This window comes from Capricornis sumatraensis, chromosome 4 (genome assembly GCF_032405125.1).
Source record: "Capricornis sumatraensis isolate serow.1 chromosome 4, serow.2, whole genome shotgun sequence".
Classification (NCBI taxonomy): Eukaryota; Metazoa; Chordata; class Mammalia; order Artiodactyla; family Bovidae; genus Capricornis; species Capricornis sumatraensis.
The window spans coordinates 74,165,716-74,190,826 of NC_091072.1; the positions used below are offsets into that span (position 1 = coordinate 74,165,716).

Sequence of the window (25,111 nt, forward strand, 5' to 3'; positions counted from 1 at the left end):
AGCTACCACATTAATTTACAGAAATCAGCTATTTGAAAAAGCCACGTATTATTCAGTTTTTCCATTTTTGCCATTATCATAGATTTAAAAAAAAATTAAGACTCATACTGTTGGTACTCAAAGCAAAGAGGTGGTTGAAACCCATGAAGGCAAAACTCTAAAGATATATATATTGCCTTATGATTTTTCTCCCCTTCAATAACTTCTGACACTAAAAGAATAAAACCCCAGAATCACACAGCTGAATCTTCTAGCTTTTTACTCTCTCACTTTGCAGATGAAGTATCACACAATCTACTTCAAGCCCCACCCCCCCACACACAAAAAAACCAACAGTTGAAATCAGAATAGAACTACAGAGTGGGCAACATAAAAAGTAATCAGAAAGTACATACAAGCAGTCATTAGATATAAGCCACCTGGAGAAAAGGAAACCAGTCCTGCTTTTTAATAATTTTATTTTTTCTACTTTTGTGTTACTTTAATTTCCGATAGCACCTTGGCAATGTTGAAAACAAAAATACAAATACAAGGATGTACTCATTTTAACATAATATGTATGAGCATGTGCACATGTCGAGGGGTGTTGGGGGGCAGTGTGGACAACAAGAACAAACCTAAGCAATGAACAAGAGAAGCCAGGTACCTGGTTCTGACTCCCAAGCCCAAACATTTACGAGATATCACTCAAAGGACACCTGAATCAGGCAAAAACCAAAAAAAACAAAACCCAATAATGATACAGATTCTTTCTTATACTAATCAGTATTTTGTGCTGCATAACTGAAAATAAAACCATTTTATACACAGCCTTATTGATATCTCACTTGTACTTTTAGGAACCGTCTACTCAACAATTTGCAGCTTTTAAAAATAAAACTGAAACTATTTAACAATCAGGTGGATTTTAAAAGAAAATACATTCTTAATTTGAAAACAAATTCTCTTTCAACTTCTTAAAATGTTCTCATTTAATGAGGACTGAAATGTCTATGTTTCTTCTTGAAATCTCAGACTAGTTAAATTAGCATACACCAAAAAGCCCTAGGTTTAAATTAATGGCCACCAATTGTAAAGAAATGTAAAAAGTTATGAAAGAATGCCATAAATTGTAGTTAAGAATTTATAAAAATCCCTCAAAAGGAACATACTTTTGCATTTTACCTTTTCTGTAAAACCAAAAACAGTACTTTAAAAACATGGTTAATATACATGGCCAATATATATATCAGAAACTTAACCCCAGTACTGTTTAACGGTGTCAAAGTAAAAAACCAGTGGACATCTAAGCCAAAAGATTACATATTAATGTCACAACTAATAAAACTTTAGAAAGTGTTCAGTGACTTTAAATACTATTTTCTGCTCCAGCAGATGCTAATACTCCATCATGAAGCCTTCTCCAAAGCCATCCTGGTTATTTAAAAAAGAAAAAGGAATGTAAAACAATATTCAAGCTACCTTAATTTTTAGGAATCCAAAATAAATAAATCTGCATGTCATTTCATCACATGCAAATTGAACACATATGATGATAACAATAAAACCATATCACTGAAAGATCTCATCTTCTTCTAAAATCCAGTTGAAAAAAATTTAGATAGATCATTCCTTTAAATGCCAGTGTATTTGCAAAAATGAAATTACTCAGATTAAAGACAGGCCTAGATAACATGAAAATCTTAATTATCTGGATAGAAACTGGAGGCAGATTTTGCCATCTCTATATAGCTTCTCTATGAAGTGCAAGGTGATGACCTTGTATAACTCTTCTCCTCATACCTTAAGAACTATATATAGCAGAAGATCACTGTACCACACACTCAATTATCATTTGTATCTACTTTTACCCTTCAACAACCCAAGGAAGTGTTAAGTCATAAGAATGAAGAGAAACTCTAGACATTTAAATTCTGCCTTCTAAAGAACCAAATAAATAGTTAAACTACAATGAACGCCCAACCTTCATCAGTTTACAGAGTAACGCTGGACAAAAAAACCATCAGTTTCACACAACTCACAGGCATCATTTAGATACAGACCTTAATCTGATGTAATAAAATAAATGCTAAATACATACTGTGAATATATATATTATATATATATATACACACACACACATACACACACACATTATTCTTCCCTATACATCCCATCAAAATGGAAACTATTAGCTGTAATGAGGCAAATTAAGTTAAAACACTGTATTTAATAAGAAATTTTTAAATGGTCATGTTTTTAAATTTCTACTTTCAATAACATTCTTGGAAAAAGCAAGAACGCACTTGCTTTCTTAAAGAACTCTTTTGTCTTGTGTATCAATTAAAAACATTTAGTTTTTAGAAGTTAGGTAGACTAACAGTAAGACACACAAGGATACAAATAATAAAGGCCTATTTCTGTGACACATTGTAAAAAAAAGCTTCATCTAAGTGCAATAATTAAGTTTATAATCCTTACCAAGTGATTTTTACAAAATGTTTATTCTCTTAAATCCAATGCATTCACAGAGTGTTAACACTTTAAATGCTTATCATTCCACCAGCTGCAGCATTATCTAAGTAAACCAAAATAAGCACTTTTATCATAGATGTAGTCAATGATTATTAATACTTTTTTTTTCTTTAAAGGACCTAAACTTCCCCCAAATTTCAACACAGGTAGTTTTATTGTATGTTTCATTTAGTAGAAAATAGTGTGTAGAAATGAATAGCTTCGAACTGCTTAAATATATTATATCATGTTATCAATCCACCAAATCAAAAGCAATTGCCAAGCTGAATAATAAGTTACAAAGAAGTGATAATTCTGGATTGTACAGAAATGTGCAGTGTTTTCAAAGCTCTGAACAATTACCTACTAATACAAACCTCCAAAGCTTAACTTAGAGTTGGAAGATGAGCTTCACAGTAATGTAATTTTAACCTCCATTTACATTCATTTTAATATATTACTAAGATGTTTATTCTATGTCACAATGGTGCTTTCCAGTGTTCACAATTTACAGTTTCAGTTTGTACAAATGTAATTCACTAACATAAGGGACAGTTATTACTATCACAAACTATCCCTAAAGAGAAAACACAGAACTCTGAAAATAGTATGACTTAAAACAGATTAATGCAACATGGTTTTTGATTTTTTAGCCATTTTCTAAACACCAGCATGTAAACTTGCCTATTTCATATAAGAGTTACAACTTTATTCACTGAGAAATTATGTTAATTTTAATTATCTAACTCGTTAACTCAAAAATTTTGTGACTTGCTGGCTCTGTTTCTGTGAATTCCAAACTTGTCTTTTTTTTTCTTTTTTTTGAGAAAGAGAAAGAAAGCAGGTGATAAATACAATGTAAACAGAAAAAAGTTGTCCCAAAATTAAGCCTTTACAAAGAAATTTCTTTTAATGTCTACACTATTTAACACTTTAAGAGTTGGCTACACGCTTCATCTTTAACACTAACAAATAAATTATTGTAGGGTCAGTCTGCCCTACCATTCTGGGATCTAAGTTAAATACATGACCAGAAGAGTAAAATACTTCAATGTTCAAGTCAGAAATTTAGAACAGTTATGATTTGACTAGACTCATCAAGGCAGTTAGAAACATACAATTCTGTAGTTGGTTGGTTATTTTTTGCTTTGGGGGGTGGGTAGTCAAAGAACGGAGAGTAACAAATGAAGTTAACAAAAGAAAACTGTTTCCTATTTTAGGGGGCTGGGGAGAATCACAGGGCTGCTTAAACCTCTGAACTCCATTTGACCCATCCACTCAGATCTACCACAAAATTGCAGTTTTTTGAATAACCCCCATTCTTTCTTTGAATTTCAAACTGATTGGTAGTCATATCTCTAAGCACAATCAGAGTTTAACAGCTTGTTGAATGAAATATTAGTAAGGTTGAAAAGACAGACTAAATTTCAAACTGGAAAAAAAATCTACTCAAGTATTACATTCAGTTTTCAAATCATTTACTAACATGACAACAGATTTGGCTTCAGTCGCACTTGCACACACTCACACCACAACAGGCACCCCAGCCACTGATCTGTTTTGCAACACAAGGCCGTATAGGCAGAAATGGCATTCTCCAAGCCAAACTTTAAATAGATTAAAAAAATTAATTTCTAATTTTACAGAAATGCTTCTTCAAAAAATATTTTCTCTCACTCCCTCGTCTCCTACTGAAGGACGTGTAATATGTTTTTTTCCCAAGCTAAATCTGAACCCTCAAAATTGATTCCAGGCAGAAGATCTCTGCAAATTAAAATCAAAAACAAAAATAGAAAAATTATATTTTATATATGTATACATATATATATATATATTTATACTGATTGGAATCCTCCAGCATTTTAAAATCACTTTAGAGATGAATTTTGGGATTCTACTGCTCACAACTCCAAAATCCGTAATGATTTAAGGATGTACTTTCTCTTGCTTCCTTCCTAGCCACCCCCTCCCCTCCAAAACAGTTCAGTATAGCCACGGCTCAAGTTTAATGGGAGAGAGAGAAGGTTTTGAATAGTTTTTGTTTTGTTTTTTACTTTGGTGATCTGGGTGGCACATATTGCTCTTTGCCATTACGTCGAGTCACTCCCTGAGGTATAGACCTATGGCCAAACTGGCGTCTCTGTTCCCTGATTTTTCCAGCTGCTCCCCTGGGAATGGCATTGCCTCGGAAGCCAGAGTAATCCTTACTAGCCCTTGCTTCTGGCTTCTCATGTTGTTTCTCAAAGGACTTCTCAGGAGCTCCATTCTCTTCATTTTTGGTGGGAGATACTGCATTGGAGCGCAGTTCTCTCAGTGGCTGTGCAAGAGCTGGAGCTGGCTCTTTAGGGGGCTTCTGGCACACTTCAGCATAACTGAGCTTTCGAGGTTCCTGTGAAGTAGAGAAACAAAAACGTTTATGGTACATATACTCTAGTTGATAAAGTTCAAAAAGAATAGTGTCAACCACAAGAAATCAGTAAGGAAAGGGCAATAGGCAATCTCATACAAATTGCTATTAAAGTGTATTGGTACAATTTTAAAAATTTTATAATTAAAAAGTCCTAGCAATTTACGTATGATACCCTAATTTCACTTGAGATATGTATTTGAAGGATGTACAAGTCAGCACTGTTTATAGTGATGCTAAAAACTGGAAACCTAAGTGTCTAACAAGGAAAACAGATTAAATTAATAATGATGATGAAATACAATGGTTCCATTCTCTCTTCCCTGGCTAAGAATCCTGAGAGAGACCACAAAAATCTCAGCAGAGCATCTTTAAACCAATAATGGTAGTGTCTTAACTACCTCATCTGAAAAGGAGATGCTGTGAGAATGGGCCAAAGCATGCAAAAAGACTATAGCCCTGGTCCTAGCATAAAGAATGCATCTAAAAACTGGCAGCTGCTATTCTATTATTACTTTTGTTATTAAATGACAAGGTAAAATGTTTTTAACCTAGAGAAAAGAAAAGAGCTGTACCAAAAATGGACAGTTATATAAATAAATGAAAGACTTATGGCTAAATTCTGTGGGTTCCTACCTCCCTCTCTGCATTTCTATATTTTTCAAATTTATAAAAATGATTCTGGAAACTTAATAAAGATGGCAGTGGCCCCTCAAGGGTTTCATAGATTTGTTAAGCATTATACAGAAAGAATTTCAAGAGGCTCAAAGCCAAAAAAGACACAGTTACCAAGAAAAGTAAGCTTCACTTAACCATAATGACTGGAAATAATGACAATAATTTCTTCACTCCCTCAACAAGGGTAAAATTTCCCTTTTCTTCAGACTGACTTTAAACTTTTTTGACGCAGGCAGCCAGCCCCAGTTTGGGCCATTTCCAAATGACTCTGCTCTAGCAGAGTTCTATGAAAAATAAAATTTCTCATTATTTAACCTATTGTTTTATTCTCACATAAACTAAATTTATCAAGTTACCTGCAGGGCCACAGCTACAGCCGCACTTATGTTACTATTACACGGTGAAGCAGTATTTGTTCTCGATGGCTTTGCAGTACTCGGGGAAGAAACTGGTACTGTTGGCTGGCTGGGAACATCCTTCTGAACAGTGGAATCCTCTACTAGATCCTTTTCAGGCTGAGTTGTGCTACCGAAAAAAGAACTTGACATTAGGCTTAGAATATAACGTAAAGAAACAGCTGAGCAAATGACCAGATGCAAAAGTAATCTTAATGTGAAAGATCATCCACATTGAAACATGTACCTTAATACAGAAAGCTCAGCTGTACATGGGGGACTGGGGCTCATACTGAGTTGCTGGGCAGAGGTGCAGTCTGTCTGTCCATCTTCTGCAGGCACTGGGCAGCTAACTCTGAACTCTTCATTATCCTTAAAAGTGGAAACATATTTCAAAATTGAATTTATATAGATACTTCTCCAAAGACGATAAACACGGCCAATAAGAACATGCATGAAAAGCTTGACATAATTATCCAATAGGGAAATGCAAATCAAAACTACAATGAGAAACCGCTTCACACTCACTTCCAATAGCTATAATCAGTATGTTAGTGGTGGTATGTAGATATTGGGATTCTCAAACACTGAGGATGGAAATGTAAAATATACAGCCGCTCTGTTAAAACAGTCTGGCAACTTCTCAAAAAGTTACATATGGAGCTACCACCCGACGCAGCAATTCTATTCAGTTAAAACATATGTCTATATAAAAACTTTAATACAAATGTTCACAGTACTATTATTTATAATAGCTAAAAAGTGAACAAGCTGGTGAGTGGATGAACAAAATGTGGCATATATCTATCCAATGGAATATCACTGCACAATGAAAGGAATGAAGTACTGATACACACTAAAACAAAGAATGGTCCGTGAGGATATTATGCTAAGTGAAATAAGTCAGTCACAAAAAGACAAATATTGTTTGATTCCACATATATGAGGTACCTAGAATAGTCAAATTCATAGACACAAAGCAGAATGGTGGTTGCCAGGGGCTAAGGGAAGAGCGGAATGGGAGCGACACATTTATCATGGTTAAGTTGATAAATTTTACATATATTTTACTACAAGTATAAAAAAAGAAAAACAAGAAAGACCCCTAAGAAATTAAAATCGACTGACAAAATAAAATTTCAATAAATTTTTAGGGGTATGGGATTAAAATTTTTAAGAATTTCACAACAGGTTTTAAAGGTAACATTCAGAAAAACTTTGTAGAAAATATAGACAAGCAAAAGACAAAAATTAGAAAAGCCAAACAAGAAAATCAGAGATCTGACATACGAGGTCCATATCAAATTGAGTGTTTATCTCACATTTGTGGGTCAGAATTACAAGAAGTACACTTTATTGTCATTCTTTAAAAATGTATCTGTGTATCACTGGAATTAGATTTTCTGAGCAGAGCAGTCATGGAGCAGTTTCTGATGAGATGTCTCCAACACACCCTTGAAATGAGATGTGTGCATGTCCAACTCTTTGTGATCTTGTGGACTGTAGCCCACCAGGCCCCTCTGTCCATGGGATTCTCCAGGCAAGAATACTGGAGCAGGTTGGCATTTCCTTCTCCAGGGGATCTTCCTGACCCAGGGATCAAACCCAAGTCTCTTGTGTCTCCTGCACTGGCAGGCAGGTTCTTTCCACTAGCACCACCAGGGAACCAACACCTCTATGTATCATACCTCACCAAATTTGAGAAGCCGTCAACTGTAAAACATACTGATTAGTTTATATACTACTAAGAAAAAACACTGCCACTAAAACTACAATAGATTTTAACTGTAAGACAGCATGATTTTCAAAGGTGAAAATGTTTCAAAAAAAAAAAAATCTATCTTAGAATCAGTGAGTCAAAGTGTTGCTCAGCTGTGTTTGACTCTTTGCAACCCCATGGACTGTAGCCCACCAGGCTCCTCTGTCCATGGAATTCTCCAGGCAAGATATTGGAAGTGGGTTGCCATTTCCTTCTCCAGGGATTGAACCTGGGTCTCCTGCAATGCAGGCAGATTCTTTACCATTTAAACAACTACAAAATAACAGAATTACATAATTTAAAAAAAGACTGTAAAATATCTTAAAAATTGTGAGGGAAAACAATTTCTAATAAAGAATTCTACAGAAAAAAGCTACTGGTGAATCGTGAGAACTGAAAAACATTTTTAGAATGCAAGATCTCAAAAAATTTATACTAAAAACCTCATAAAGGAAGCCTAGGAAGATCTGACTGGCCATAAAATGGGAAAGTCAAACAAGAGTAAGAAGAAGGGATCTAGATGGTGAAGTCCCAGGAACACAGCTGTGCAAAGTATAAGAAGGGAGACATAATAACAGTATCCTATGAGGCTCAGTTATGGGAAAAAAAAAAGATGCAATATTGAGATACGACTCATAAATGATGGCATGACCTACTTTACCTGGCAGTGTCTTTTTTTCTTTCTTAGTGATACCAAAATAATGGGCCATCCTTTAACTGACGGCATCACAGATATGATGAAATACAATATACTGGGAGGATAAAGTGCATCGGTTTAAGAGAGTTAAACCCTTAGCTTCTAGGGTGTAAAGTTAATAAACAACATCTAAAACTGAATAGTCAAGAAGTAGTAGTATAAACATGTTAAATTAGAAATACAAGGATAAATGCGAGGAGAGAAAGCTAGAGTTGAAAGTGGATTCAAGAGACACTATTTTTCTTTATAAGCCCAGATATACTATGTACATATACTCTTAAAAATAAAATTGAGTTAGAAACAAAAGGTAGAAAATGAGAAAAATTTGTGGGGCATGAAGATTTAGCATATAGAGGGCTACACTCAAAAATATTGTAGGATGGGTTATCCCAAGCTTTTGACATCAACTCTCCATTTATTTGAAAGACTGAGTTTACCAAAGTAGCTTAGAATTCACTGGCATTATTAGTTAATTGGAAACGACACAAGTTGAAACGACACAAGTTGAAACAACACTTTCCATTCAGCTTGCATTAATTAGTTCTACCAAGCTGGGTTGACTGATACAAAGACATGCAAATATGAAGAAACATTTTATTGACCTTGCGTAGCTTTAACACAAATCTTTGCCTATGACTCAATTATGCTAAAAACCTCATGAATTAAAAACTCTGGCAGAAGTAAGCATTGAGTGCAAATAAAATTCTAATTCTAACAATAACACTGAAAACAAAGGCAAAAATTGGCCCCATAAGATATAGATCGATGTTTCAGTGTTTACCTTTTCTTTGCAGACACCCTTAACAACATCAGACATCCTGCTCTCCAAAACAAGTTCACCTGGGGTTCTTGATGAACTTCCAGGTAAAGGAGGAAAATTTGAGGCTAGCAAGTCAAACTTTGGTGTGGGAACCTTTGCTTCAGCTGTTGAAGGATGGGGTCTCTAAAAGACACAAGTCAAAAAACAGGTTACATGTCTATTACATTCCTTAACCCTGTACCACAGAAGCTGAAAGCTGTAGAAACAAACAAAATTGCACCCTAATGAACAGAACTCTTCCTCTATAAATTCTTGGATTCTCATCTCAGTTGAACTCTCATTAGTAATTTATCGGTCCAGTTTATCCTTAGTCAGCTTCTTCTCTTGGTTCCTTTGCAAACTTTGCCACTTTCCTTAAACCTTCTAATCAATCTCCACTATTCTTCGCTTTCTAAATTTGCTACACCCTCTCCCGTAACAACAACAAAAAACCCTACACTATCTAGATTTGCCAGCATCTTTTCTCCTTCCATAGTCTCAAGAGAAAACAATATCCTTCCTTAAGAATCTTATCTGTCTTTCATCTATCCCACTCTATATTCTCAGACAAACCTCTCACATACTATGTTTTCTCCTCTACTCCCTCACCTCTGTATTTACCACACCACTGAAACTGCTGTGACAAGTCACCAATACCTTACACAACACAAAACCTGAGGTTTCCCCCACTGACCTCACTAGAGCAAACATTCTTTCCTACGGGAGCTCATTCTTCTTTAGCTTCTGATACTTTCTCTTCATTCTCAGGTCTGACAAGCATATGTTCGTCTTTCCCTGTCAGCTTCTTTGGAAGGTTTTTGATTTCTGTATGATTACTGCTCTTACTGCCTTTACAAACTCTCCCTGTGTGATATCCATTATCCACGGCTTCAACTACTACCTACGTGCAAACAACTCTAAAAACAATCATTTTCACTTTTTGGAAAATTTTTGGTTGCACAACTCTGAAAATTTATCAAAAATCACTATGTTGTACACTTTTAAATATTTTCAGAGCAGATCTTTGCCCAAAAACCAGAAATCCACTTGCCTACTAGCCATCTCCACTTGGATTTCTCTTGGATACTTCAAACAAAATGAAATAATTCATTTTTCAACCCCAAAGCTACCATGATCCTCACAGTTCCATTCTTGCTGTTTTAAAAATCAGTCTACACAGAGTCCCCTGCATGATCTTATCCATTCTTATAACTGTAATTACTGCCAGCAACCCTATAAATTCTAAATCTCACACTAAGGTCTCCTCACTGCACGATGGCACCCCCACCCTGCCTTTTCTACAGAAAAGCATGTTTGCCTACTTTGCTTTCAATCCTCGATCCAGGTGTTTTCAACATCGAACAGACCTCAAACCTAACTCTCCTCTCAATTGATCAGGGCCTCTTGAAGATTCACATGACCTGCTACAAAGATATCCTAAAAAACCTGCCTTACAATCCCAAGGCTGACTATGGTATAGAAAGTTGTAAATGCAAACAACCACACTTTTCAAAGGGTTCACAGTTTGCCCCAAGAACTATTCTTTGGGTTAAAATGCAATTATTTTTCCTTGAAAAGTTGGTCACTTTTCACTGCTCAAACATGTGGTATCTGTATATTTTTAGGTATATTATGCAAACACTATATAGTACACTATTATATATGTATATTAATTTACTATTTATGCATGTAAAGCATATTCCACACACATATAAATGTAAATTCTAGTGTTTTCTTGAAACCTCCATGCTTTCCTACACTAGCATCCTGTATCATGCATCGAACCTGGACTGGCAATACGTTTCACATGTAATAATATACATGTTTCAATGCCGTTCTCCCAAATTATCCCACCCTCGTCCTCTCCCACAGAGTCCAAAAGACCATTCTATACATCTGTGTCTCTTTTGCTGTCTCGCATACAGGGTTACCATTAACATCTTTCTAAATTCCATATATATGCATTAGTACACTGTATTGGTGTTTTTCTTTCTGGCTTACTATACTCTGTATAATAGGCTCCGGTTTCATCCACCTCATTAGAACTGATTCAAATGTATTCTTTTTAATGGTTGAGTAATATTCCATTGTGTATATGCAGCACAGCTTTCTTATCCATTCGTCTGCTGATGGACATCTAGGTTGCTTTCATGTCCTAGCTATTATAAACAGTGCTGCGATGAACACTGGGGTACACATGTCTCTTTCAATTCTGATTTCCTCGGTGTGTATGCCCAGCTTCTTACACTATTTTTATTCCTCAACTCCAGTTAGGAGATGGCAAATGTTCACCATGAACAAACCTCAAAAAATAAAAATATGAATAATTTGAAGCTGGCTAAGTGAGGATTCAAAAACCTGCCTAGAACTATAAAGAATTTCTTTTTTTAAATCTTAAGTGGGAAATATAAAAACCAGCAGTAGGTAGAGAATTGCCCCTAAGTAACAATAAATAGTGTAATAATTTCCAACATCACCCAACAGAGCTTTAAAAGTGAACCACATACTATATTAGATTTGCAAAAAATCATATACTTTGTAAAGCTATGGACAAATAGGAACTTTCTTCACTGAGTGAAAATTGACACAAACCCTACAGAAAGCCATCACGCAGTAACTTACTGAACTGTGACTCAGAAATCTTACCTCCAGGGATTCTCCTTCAGATACTATAGCATAGACAGGAAGTGATGGTTATACGAGGTTATCACTGCACTGTTTGTAACAGCACTGTAAGATTAAAACACTGAAATTCCTTAAATCTCCATTAATAAAGCAATAATTAAACTTTACATGGAATATTTTCATGGATTTTATTTTAAACCATGTGAATACGTTAGGCATTCAAACATTTTTTTTTTTTAAAGTGAGCAATACAGATCAAATCTCTAACTACATGTGTGCTTTAAGGGTGATGGGTGGTGGTGATGGTGGATATTTCAGGGTCAAAAACAGGCTATAATTATCTTTGCTGAATATTATAACCAATAAAACAAAATCGAGGAAAGACATACCAGAATTCAACGCCATACTAAATCACACAAGAAAAACAGAGAAACAAACAAACCCTGAACACATGTAATTAAAAGTTAAAAAAAAACAACAACAACAACTTACTGGGATCCTTTCATCCTCCCGACGTCTTCGACCTCTGAAGAGAGTTCTCCTTTTAACAATGATAAAAGGGGGTGAGGGGTGGGGGAGGAAGGAGAACTCATTAAGTTTCTTCAAATGTGTATGTTCTATCAAAGATGGGTGAATTTCTGTTTTAAGTATCTGTACTTCCTAAATCTCCTTTATTATTAAAGGATATATATTCTTCTGAAGGGATCCTAAGCTGATCTACAGAAAATGTCACCTACCACCACCACCACCACCACCACTAAGTAAACTGGTCCTATTTTCATTATCAGTGCTCCCTCCACATCAGGAGCATATTAGGATTCAGTTTTTTTGTTTAGGTAGGGTAGACAATAAATATATAACCCAATTCCCACAGTTCACATGTTGCCAGAAATTAAAACTATGATGGCTTAAGATACTAATCTTTCCTTAGTGAACTGTAAAGAACTTCAGAATAACTTTTATAAACCTCTGACTCAGAGTTATATTCTTTATAGGGATTCTAAATTTCTTAATTATGAAAAACTAGTAACCCATATTATGTGAACAAAAAATTTTTTAGCATAACTATATATGAAAAATTAAATTTAAAAAATCACTAGATCATGGACTTCTAATATTCATATTATGATTAAAGAATTTTCATATACATTATTTCCATATTTATTACCATATTTCCTTACCTGCCCCTGCCATAGTCCCCATTCTGTTCCATCTGCAAAGTGGGAGTTTCTTTTGGAAGGTAGCTTTGTTCCTGATGCCCTGTTACTGCAGGATTATGTCGTTCAGTTGCAAAGTTCCTTGAACCAGATCTGGTCAATGGTCCATCCCCCAACGACACAGTGCCCTCTGTTGAATGTTCTGAACCACCTGACCTAAAATGAGGCTTCACACTGTAAGAAACATAAGGCCATATACACGAAAGAATAAATTAAGACAGAAAAATCCTTCCTCTTAATGGCAGAAATTCTTAATAGGCCAAGTTAAAAACTGCCTTCTGCTGTATTCTGATTTTCCATAAACTAGGTTGGACACAGAAGCATTATTTTGTTAAAATATAAACCCTTTAATGTCTCAGATGTATTATTTTTAAAAGGCAAAGAATTTTTTCATTAAAAAAGCTGTTTGGAGTGATCTGGAAATGATCCAAAGTTCTTCAAGATTAAGCTACTTCCACCTCAAAATTCAGGATATAACTAGGATTTCAGCTAACTTCTTTAGCATAAGATACAGTTTTGGCATATCTAAATCAGCCAGACTAGAAGCTTATTGAATCTATGCCATACATTCTCAATAGGGCAATAAAACCCCCAAAGAGAGTAAGAACTAGAATAAACAGTCATACAATAATCTCTAGCATTAAATTATCATATGAGGGAATTGGAGGAAGAGTCTAAAAAGGCTCTTTAGGGGACTGAAAGTATTATCCTCCAATTAAAAATAAAATTAGAAAAAAAAAATCCACCTTCCAATGCAGGGGATAGGGGTTCAATCCCTGGTTGGGGAACTAAGATGCTATAAGCTATGGGACAACTAAGCCTGCAAGCCATTAAAACTATTTAGCCCACATGCTCCAGAGCCTGCAGGCCACACGTGCCACAACTAGAGAAAGCTTGGGGCTGCAAGAAAGACCCAGTACAGTCAAAATTAAACTAAATGAATAAAGTTTATTTTTTAGAAAGTGAGAATATTTCAAGTAAGCTCAAGTAACTGAGGATCTTGGCTCTACAGCAGATTAAAAAAGGAAGTACTAGATTTTCATTTAGCCCCTTCCCTGCAGTTTATACATTCCATTTTTTTAGTCTATTTTCATAGTTATTCGGCTACCCTACTAACTCTTTAGAAAATATAACAAATAAAGGTACTACTACTAAAACAAACATAAATACCAGGCTATAAATTTTAGCTAAGTCTCATATATGATACTTTTCCAGAAAATTACTTATATGATACAAAATAGATTCTGAATAGCAATGAAATTCAGTGTCAACTAACACAAACTAATTTTCAAAACATTTATATTATCCATCAGATCTGAAAATGACCTCAGGAGGTACATATGCTGTCTATGTATCTGTTCAGAAACTATCACCAAAATCTTCTCACTGTATCAATACACCCAATAAGACAAGTTACTAGGTTTAAAAAGCCCTCAGATCTCATAATCTTTCCCTTCACAGAGAGGGACTTACAATCGAAGTCCAGGCAAAGGAAGAAAGGATGATAAAAGAAATGTCATAAAAGACGAGAAGGAATGTGACAGAAAGATAAAGTATTAAAGGAAGAAAATTGCCCAGATTTCTGAAAGTTAGTCCTATGATCATCACTGGGCTGTTACAAGGTTAGTATTATAAACTGCTCCTTGACCAATGACTTAAATATATAAAAATAAAGGCTTGGCAGTAGTCACTTCTTAGAAGTAAGATGGAAATCAAGATTTGGGTTTGTAGTCAACAGGCTCTAGTTCATCTCCAACATCTACATTTTTATAAGGAAGTATCTGTGTATTATTTCTGTGACTAAAAATTAGTAACTATCTACGTTGGTCAAATATATGGATAAAACTATACACAAATAGACTTGAGTAACAAGGAAAATCATACTAAATCTGTATCTCCAAAACCACAGATACATCTCCTTGTAAGCAAGAATGACTTGACTGTCATTCCTGGCTTTCTTATTGCAAATTTACCTCTTCTGCCAAGAAAGCAAAGCAGATAAAAACATCAAGTGACAATAAAGGAATACCATAAACCCACATAACGTATTTTTAAGGTAAACATCTGCAAACACTTTTTGTTGTTACTGAAAACTGTTTTTAGTCTATCATATAACCAAGATGTCAATTTCACTTAACTGCTTAAAGCAAAATTCACCCCTTCAAAGAAAAGTGAAATCAACAGATACATATTTCTACAAAGTTACTATTTCTAATCATAAGAAACCTATCTCCTCACAAGGGAAGTATAAACTGTCATTTGTATTAATGAAATTATTTTCCAGGAAAAAAAAAAAACTTTACTAGCTATAGTAGAAGAAAAAGAAATATACTAATCTCAGGTTTGCTAATTAATAAAAAGCCATGTAACCCTAGTAAGATAACTATCCCCCTCAACTTTCAGTTTCTTCATCTGTTAAATTAATAAAACGACACTATAACAAAGGTCTTTCCAGACTTAAACATCACTATCTCTATGTGTATATGGGAATTAATTTTTTATTAACAGGATGGAGGTTAGAGGACAGTGTGTGTTTTAAGGCTCATTGAACTTCTACATATATGTCCTAGCAATTACCTGAATTTTGTTCTTATTACTGTATCAAACTAACAGTCATTTATAAGAGCACAAATAATCTTTTGTTTATAATGAATCCTTCATTCTTACAATATGAAGAGTTCTCATTTGAAACTTCATAGAACAATTCACCCAGGGATCGAACCCAGGTCTCCTGCATTGTAGACAGACACTTTACCGTCTGAGCCACCAGGGAAGTCTTTATGAATGTGTATATAGAGTAAAAATTTCCAAACATTTAAAAGTGACCTTCAGGGAATTCTCTGGTGGTCTCAGTGATTAGGACTTCGCACTATCAGTGCTATGGGCCCAAGTTCAATACCTGATTGGGGAACTAAGATTCTACAAGCTTCCTAGTGCGAACAACAACAAAGATGTTCCAATGTTTAAATCAAATGTGTCAGTTAAAATTGAGTACAAAATCTATTAGACTATTAGAGAGTGGTATATACAAATGCTTCTAGAATCTACTGAGTTTGTTTTTTTTTAAATACTGGAAGGCTTGTTTCTTCAGTGAAGCATGTTTCAGAAAAACCTTATAAAAAAGAATTAAGTTCCTAAAAGCTATTTTGGAAAAACATACCCCACATGTGGTCTCCTTGCCAAAAAGAACCAAGTAAGAGAATTCTCATTCTGGCAAGAAAAAAAAAATTACTGAACAGAAATAATTAAAAACAAAAAACAACATAGGAGGCTCACAAAATAAGGCAGAGAAATAATAGATGTGAACTACTAAATAAATCTAAACAACTAAATAAATCTGAGCCCCTTCTCCTTTGGTTACTTACACTCCAGCAAAACTCATATTATATACCAAATTACTGAGATTACCAGTTGATAATCTCAACTGAGATTCTGGAGTTCTTAACAATTTATTCAGAATATTATGGTTTAAGTGTAGGCTTTGGAATCAAACTGCCTGGACTCAAATCTTGGCTCTGCAAGCTACTGGCTACATGCTTTTGGACATGATATATAACATTTTTATTTCTCAAATTTCTTCTTTTAAATCGACACAATACTGTATCTACAGGGTTATGAAAATTAATAGTGATATAACAAATCAAGGCCTTAAAACAGAACTTTAGACATGACTCAGTAAAGAACGGGCTTCCATGGTGGCTCAGACAGTAAAGAATCCACCCACAATGTAGAAGAGCTGGGTTCGATCCCGGGGTTGGGACGATCCCCTGGAGGAGGGCATGGCAACCCACTCCAGTATTCTTGCCTGGAGAATCCCCATGGACAGAGAAGCCTGACGGGCTACAGTCCTTGGGGTTGCAAGGAGTCGGACATGACTGAGTGACTCAGCACAGCATAGTTTGTGGAAATCAGGTCAATCCTTAAAAACAATAAATAACTCACTCTCCCAGTATTTATTACTCAAACCAGTTAACATTTCTACCATCAAAAAACTCATTCTACAAAACATTATTTAACACATTAAATGGTACCTAGAAACCAGATTTTATATTGTTACCACAAAATTTTTTCTGTTCTCGTTATTATTAAAAAAAAAAAGTCAATATATACTGGTGTATAATCTCAGTCCCAAATTCTTTTTATATGCATTATCAACTCTGAGGTAAAAGTGTGTTGATTAATTGTTAACATACACTTTTTTTTCGGGGGGGTGTGGGACCTTTTTATTATGTTAGAAAATAAGCATTGCTATTAACATACTGACTTTAAGAACTACCGGGAATTGTGTACAATAAATTCCAGCTATCATATTTTACCTTACCGATTTTTTTGGAATGGTCGACCCATATTTACAGCGGCAGCGGCAGCAGCAGCGGCAGCGGCGGCGGCAGCATTTGTTTTATAAGATCCTGGTGAATTAAAGCCATTCACAAAACTACCATTGGGAAAGGGAGCCTAAAAGAAAATTTTAATGTTTAAATTGATTTGGGGTATTAAATATACTTATCACCATTTAACGCCTATAAAGTAACCACCATCAATACAAAACAAAATAAAACAAGAACTCTAACTCTGATTTCTTCAAATTTCAGCTTTAGTGAAAAACCATATATTCTCTAAGGATCTCACTTACCAGCGGTGTTTCAAAGTAAGGTGCGGGATTTGGAGACCAAGACTGAGGCACAATACTATAGACAGAGTACTGTTGGTGAGGATTATATACAGGCTGCATAAAGACCGGTGAGGCATACTGTGCTTGAGTTTGAATGGGCTGACTATACATACTAGAATCCATTAATCGATAACCATTCTTAGCAAAAAATGTATTGATGGCTTTTATCCTTGCCTAAAAGCAAGAAGAACACAAAGAATATATAATCACAAAGGATTAAGTGTATACTTTCACAAATATATTTAATTTTAAACATTTTACTTTTAAAAACTTTTACACAGAAAATACAATTAATACAATAAACAAAGTAAAATCATAAAAGTCAAAATATTAAAAATAACGGCAACTTATCAAAACAAGGGGAAAAAAAGGCAAGTGGCTCTTATGTGGAAAGATGTTAGACCTTGCTCACAGAGAAATGCAATTAGAATGGAATTAATATTTCCCACTTATAAAATTGGCAAAAGCCTAAAAATCTAACAACATACTCTACTGAAAAAGCTGTGGCAAAACACATACTCCGATACACTGATGATGGGCGTTCAAAACAGTACAACCCTTAAAAAGGGAAATAAATAAAAGTAACCTCGTGACTCCAGAGCCTTTTGACAGAAAATGCATAAGAGCCTGGAAGATTGTCCCATTAGAAAGCAAGGAACATTGAAAACTACCCTAACAAAAGGACTCAAAGAGGCTACACTTCATCAGTAAGGACAATAAATACACCAAATATGTTTAAATATTCAAAAACCAAAAATAGCTGAACGGTTGTTTTTGAAGGTCATTTTGAAGGGGCTTCCCTGGTGGTGCAGACAGTAAAGAATCTGCCTGCAATGCAGGAGACTCAGGTTCAATTTCTGGGTTGGGAAGATTCTCTGGAGAAGGAAATGGCAACCCACTCTAGTATTCTTGCCTGGGAAATCCCATGGACAGAGGAGCCTGGCAGGCTACAGTCCATGGGGTTGCAATAGAGTTTGACAGGACTTAGTGACTGGGAACCAACACATTATTTTGAAAATTGGTAATAAAAGCTAGAACCAGGCATTTATCATACATCATATATATAACCTATTACTAAGGGTAATGAATATGAGGGAAAGTATTTTCACTAACAAATGGAAAAAATATAGAACAGAAATAGCAACAGATAGCAACCCTTAATGAATTAATGTATCTAGTCAACGATCAGCAACAGCTAGTATACCAGAGACACAATGACACTATGTGTTTTTGTTCTCTCTGCGGCTCTAAAATCAAGTCCAATTCTGATTAAGCCTCTAGATCTAGCTACTAATTTGCATGAAATAGAGAGGACAAAGACTGTGTTAAAACTATGCTTAAGAATATAACTAGCCAACTAAAAAGTGGGCTGAGAACCTGAATATACATTTCTTTCAAGATATACAAATGGACAATAAGCACTTGAAAAGACGCTCAACATCACTAATTCCTGAAGGAACAGAAACTGAAACCACAAAGCAATTCCACATCACATCCACTAACAAGAAACAGAAAACAGTGAAGTGCTGGAGAGGATACAGAGAAACTGGAACCCTGTGCACTGCTGGCAGGAGTATAAAATGGTACAGCTACTGTGGGGGGCCCTCAAAAAGTTGAAAGTAGAATTACCATATGATCCAGCAATTCCACTTTTGGGTATATACACAAGAACTCAAAGCAGAGTCTTGAAGAGGTATTTGTATACCCATGATTCATAACAGCATTACTCACACGAGCTAAAACATGGAAGCAAACCCAAGTGTCTATCAACAGATGAATGGATAAGCAAATTCTATTATATAAATACACTGGAATATGTATCAACCTTAGAAAGGAGGAAAATTTTCAATATGCTACATGGATGGACCTTGAAGACACAATATTAAGTGAAATAAGCCAATCACAAGGAGACATACTATATGATTTATTTATATGAGGTAAGTAATCAAATATAGGCTGAGGGGGTTGTCAGGGGCTGGAGGAGGGGAAAATGGGGAGTTATTAACAGGCAGAAAGTTTCAATTTTACAAGAAGAAAAGAGTTATGAATGGATGGCGGTGATGGCTGTACAACAAAGACAATGTGTTTACTATTACTGAACTATTAAATGAAATGAGAATAGTTAAGACGGTAAATTTTATATGTATTTTAACACTATATGTATATATACACACACACACACACAGCTAACTTCCCTGGTTACACAGTGGTAAAGAATCTGCCTGCTAAAGCAGAGTACACAGGTTGGATTCCTGGTCTGGGAAGATTCCACATGCCATGGAGCAATTAGAAGCCTGTGCACCACAGCTTCTGAGCTGGCATGCAGTCAACTACTGAAGCCTGTGGGCCTAGAGCCTGTGCTCCACAGTAAGAAAAGCCACAGCAATCAGAACCTCATGCACCACAATGAAAAGTAGCCCCCGCTCACTGCAGCTAGAGAAAGCCCACTTGCAGCAACAAAGACCCAGTACAACCAAAAGTAATAGATTAATTTTAAAAACAGAAAGTTTGAGTGTGTGTGTATATATATATATACACACACACACAAATAATAAATTTTAATTTATATTATTATGGACACTGCCTGCAGCTTGTGGGATATTAGTTCCCCAACCAGGGATTGAACCCGTGCCCCCTGCAATGGAAGCATGAAGTTCCAACCACTAAACCATCAAGGCATTTCCTACCTGAGGCTTTTTTGTTTGCTTTTCCGGTCATGCTGTATGGCATGTGGGACCTCAGTTCACCAACCAGGGATCAAACCTGTACCCTCCAGTGGAAGCATAAAGTCTTAACCACTGGACCACCAGGAAGTCCCATCACCACATTTTTCAAAGATAGAAAACAGATTTAAAAGGACAGTCCACTAAAAATGATGTAACCAAGGAACAAAGATGTGTAAGAACAAGTAACTAGATAATCAAGTTGCAGTACAGGCATACTATACTTTCATTGCACTTTGCTTTATTGTGCTTCCCAAATATTATGGTTTTGTTTTTATTTTGTACTATTTTTGCAAACTAAGGGTTTATGTCAGGCCTGCATTGAGCAAGTCAATTGGTACAATTTTCCCATCAGCATTTGCTCACATTGTTAAGAGTTGATTCATAATATTATATTAGCTTCAAGTATATAAAATAAAGGTCCAGTTTTTAAAAAATATTTATTTTTGGTTGCACTGGGTCTTCACTGCTACAAGTGGGCTTTCTCTAACTGTGGTGAGTGTCTCTACATGACATTTTGGTAATTCTTCCAGTATTTCTCATTTTGTCATTATTGTTAAACTTGTTATGGTGATCTGTGATCCTTGATGTTGCTATTCTAACTGTTTTGGGATACCACAAACCACGCTAATATCAGGCGACAAACTTAATCAATAAATATGTGTGTGTTCTGGCTACTCTACCAATGGAGTTTTCCTGTTCTCAATCTCTCCCTGGATCACCCTATTCCCTGAGATACAACAATATTGAAACTAGGTCAGTTAATAATCCTAAACTAGCCTCTAAATATTCAAGTGAAAGGAAGAGTCACAGCTCTCTTACTTTAAGTAAAAAACTAGAAATGGTTTTTAAATTATTTATTTGGTTGTTCCTGGTTTTACTTGTGGCATGCAAACTCTTAGTTGTGGCATGTGGAATCTAGTTTCCTGATCAGGAATAGAACCTGGGCCCCTGCACTGGGAGCATGATGTCTTAGCCACTGGACCTCCAGGGAAGTCCTTCAGAACAAGTTTAGTGAGGAAGGCATGCTGAAAGCCAAGAAAGGCTGAAAGCTAGGCTTCTTGTGCCAAACAATTAAGTCAAGTTGTGCATGCAAAGAAAGTTCTTGAAATAAGAGTTCACACAAATGATAAGAAAGCCAAACAGCCTAATTGCTGATGTGGAAAAGTTTCAGTGATCTGGATAGATGATCAAACCAGTCACAACATTCCCTCAAGCAAAAGCCAAATCCAGAGCAAGACCCTAATTCTCTTCAATTCTGTGAAAGCTGAGAGAGATGCGGAAGCTACAAAAGAAAAGTTTGAAGACAGCAGAGACTGGTTCATGAGGTTAATGAAAGAAGCTATCTCTATAACATCGAAGTGCGAGGTGAAGGATCAAGGGCTGATGTAGAAGCCGCACCAAGTTATCCAGAATATCTAGCTAAAATAAGTAATAAACTTTCAAATACCTCAGGACTTTCATAGCTAGAGAAGATAAGCCAACGCCTGGCTTCAAGATTCCAAAGCTTAGAAGGACAGGCTGACTCTCTTGGTAGGGGCTACTGCAGTCAGTGACTAAACCTGAAGCCAACGCACATTAACCATTCCAAAAATCCTTTGACCCTTCAGAATTATGGTAAACCCACTATGGCGAAGAAGAACTAAAGAGCCTCTTGATGAAAGTGAAAATGTTGGCTTAAAACTCAACATTCAGAAAACTAAGATCATGGCATCCAATCCCATCACTTCATGGGAAATAGATGGGCAAACAATGGAAACAGTGTATTTTGGGGGGCTCCAAAATCACTGCAGATGGTGACTGCAGCCATGAAATTAAAAGATGCTTGCTGCTCCTTGGAAGAAAAGCTATGACCAACCTAGACAGCATATTTAAAAACAGAGACACATTTAAAAGCAGAGCTTGGGATTAACGTATACACATTTACACATATATACAGATTAACATATACACCTTAGCCAACAAAGGCCTATCTAGTCAAAGCTATGGTTTTTCCAGTAGTCATGTATGGATGTGAGAATTGGGGCTATAAAGAAAGCTGAGCACAGAAGAATTGATGCTTTTGAACTGTGGTGTTGGAGAAGACTCTTGAGAGTTCCTTGGACAGCAAGGAGATCCAACCAGTCCATCCTTAAGGAAATCAGTCCTGAATACTCATTGGAAGGACTGATGCTGAAGCTGAAACTCCAATACTATGGCCACCTAATGCAAAGAAATGATTCATTTGAAAAGACCCTGATGCTGGGAAAGATTGGAGGTGGGAGGAGAAGGGGATGACAGAAGATGAGATGGTTGGATAGCATCACTGACGTGATGGACATGAGTTTGAAGAGGCGCCAGGAGTTGGTGATAGATAGGGAAGCCTGGTGTGCTGCAGTCCATCAGGTCACAAAGAGGTGGACACAACTGAGTGACTGAACCAAACTATGCCTATGTTCTATCAATGAAACAACAAAGCTTAGAAGATAGCACAACTGTTAACAACATGGTTTACTAAATATTTTAGGCTTACTGCTGAGATCTACTGCTCAGTAAAAGATTCCTTCCAAAATATTACTACCCACTGACAATGCAACTGGTCACCCAAGAGCTCTAAGGAAGATATATGACAGAGTTTATGTTGTTTTCATGCCTGCTAACACAACATCCATTCTGTAGCCCATGGATCAAGGGGAAATTTTGGCTTTCAAGACTTAATTATATAAGTTTTACTATACATTTCATAAGGTTATAGAGTAGTTGCCAGATATAATGATTTCTTTGATGGAGACGGGCAAAATCAATTAAAAATGTTCTAGAAAGGATTCACCATTCTAGATGCCATTAAGATTATTCATCAAAAGAAGGCAAAATACCAACATGAACAGGAGTTCAGAATAAGTTAATTCCAACTTTCATGGATAACTGAGCAGTTCAAGACTCAAGTTTACTGGAAGAAGTTAACTGTGGATGTGGTGGAAACAGCAAGAGAACTACAATTAGAAACAGAGCTGAAGATGGAACTGAATTGCTCCAATTTCATGATAAAACTTGAACAAATAAGGAGTTGCTTCTCATGGATGAAGAAAGAAAGTGGTTTCTTGAGATGGAATCTACTTCTGATGAAGATGGTGGAAGACTGTTGAAACAATAAGAAGAAAGGATTTAAATATTACATAAACTTAGTTGTTAAAGTGGTGGCAAAGCTTGAGAAGACTGACTCCAATTTTAAAAGTTCTAGAGACTTCCCTGTTGGTCCAGTGGTTAGGAATCCACCTGCCAGTTGCCGGAGACACAGGTTCAGTCTTCGGTCTGGGAAGATTCCACATGCGCTGGGCAACTAAGCCCGTGTGCAACAACCACTGAGCCTGTGCTCTACAGCCTGCATGCCCCAACTGCTGGAGCCCCCACACGCTGGATTCTGTGTTCTGAACAAGAGAAGCCACTGTAATGAGAAGACTAAGTACTGCAACTAGAGAGTAGCCCTCGTTCATGACAGTGAAAGCCTACATGCAGCAACTAAGACCCAGTGCAGCCAAAAATAAAAATAAATAAATTTTTAAGAAATAAATAGAAAAGGCTAAATTATAAAAACCCTTGTTAGAAAACATAGGGTTAACATTTCATGATCTTGGATTTGGCGATGATTTTTGATGTATGGCACCAAAAGCACATACAACAAAAAAAATTAATTGAACTTCATAAAAATTAAAAACTTTTGTGTCTCAAAGGACACTTCAAGAGAGTCAAAGGGTAAACTACAAAATGGGAAAAAATACTTGCAGATCATATATCTGACAAGAGGTTAATATTCAGAATATATAAAGATCTGGTACAAATCAACAACAACAAAAATAACCCAATATAAAACATGGTCAGGGACCTCCCTGGTGGTCTACTGGTTAAGAATCTGCCTCCCAGTGCAGGAGATGCAGCTTCCATCCCTGACTGGAAAGCTAAGATCCTACACGCTGCCAGGCAACTAAGCCTGCACACCACAACTACTGAGCCCTCACACCACAGCTAAAGAGAAGTCCGAGTAGTGCCACAAAGATTGCACGTGCCGCAATCAAGACCCAAAACAGTCATAAATTTAAAAATAGTTTTAAAAAATAAAATTAAAAATGGTCAAAGGACCTGAATACACATTTCTTCAAAAATGACATAAAAATGTCAAAGAAGTCCATGAAAAGATGCCCAATATCTTGTGTCACTAGGAAAATGAAACCCAAAACCATAATAAGATTCCACTTTTACCCACTGGCTTTATCAAAAAAGCAAAAATAAGTGTTGGCAAGGATGTAGAAAAATTTGAATCCTCCTCTATTGCTGGTGGGAATGTAAAAGGATACAGTTTCTTTGGAAAACACTTATGCTCCTCAATATGTTAAACATATAATTATGTTACCCAGTAACTCCCAGTACATACGGGAACTCAAACAGATAGTTGTGCAGCATTGTTTACAATAATCCAAAGATGGAAGCAACCCAAGCATCTTTCAATAGATAATGGATACAAGAAATGTGGTATTTATACAGTGGAATATTACTCATCAAATAAAAAGTAATGAAGTTCTATACCTGTGGCTGATTCATGTTGTTGTATGGCAGAAACCAACACAGTATTGTAAAGCAATTATCCTTCAATCAAAAATAAATTTTTTGAA

General features: G+C 35.9%; 1 protein-coding gene across 1 annotated transcript in view; it reads right to left on the minus strand.

The window, feature by feature from the left end:
- Window positions 1-457: 457 nt before the first annotated feature.
- Window positions 458-25,111, minus strand: part of LARP4 (La ribonucleoprotein 4) — a 69,952-nt gene continuing 45,298 nt past the window's right edge. Inside the window, exons 9-16 of the mRNA XM_068971610.1 lie at window positions 17,704-17,916; window positions 17,392-17,525; window positions 13,035-13,244; window positions 12,346-12,394; window positions 9,211-9,372; window positions 6,221-6,345; window positions 5,935-6,103; window positions 458-4,882 (exon numbers count right to left, since the gene is read on the minus strand). Coding sequence (XP_068827711.1) covers window positions 4,544-4,882; window positions 5,935-6,103; window positions 6,221-6,345; window positions 9,211-9,372; window positions 12,346-12,394; window positions 13,035-13,244; window positions 17,392-17,525; window positions 17,704-17,916 — 1,401 coding nt within the window. The 3' untranslated portion in view covers window positions 458-4,543. The remainder of the gene's footprint in view (window positions 4,883-5,934; window positions 6,104-6,220; window positions 6,346-9,210; window positions 9,373-12,345; window positions 12,395-13,034; window positions 13,245-17,391; window positions 17,526-17,703; window positions 17,917-25,111) is intronic.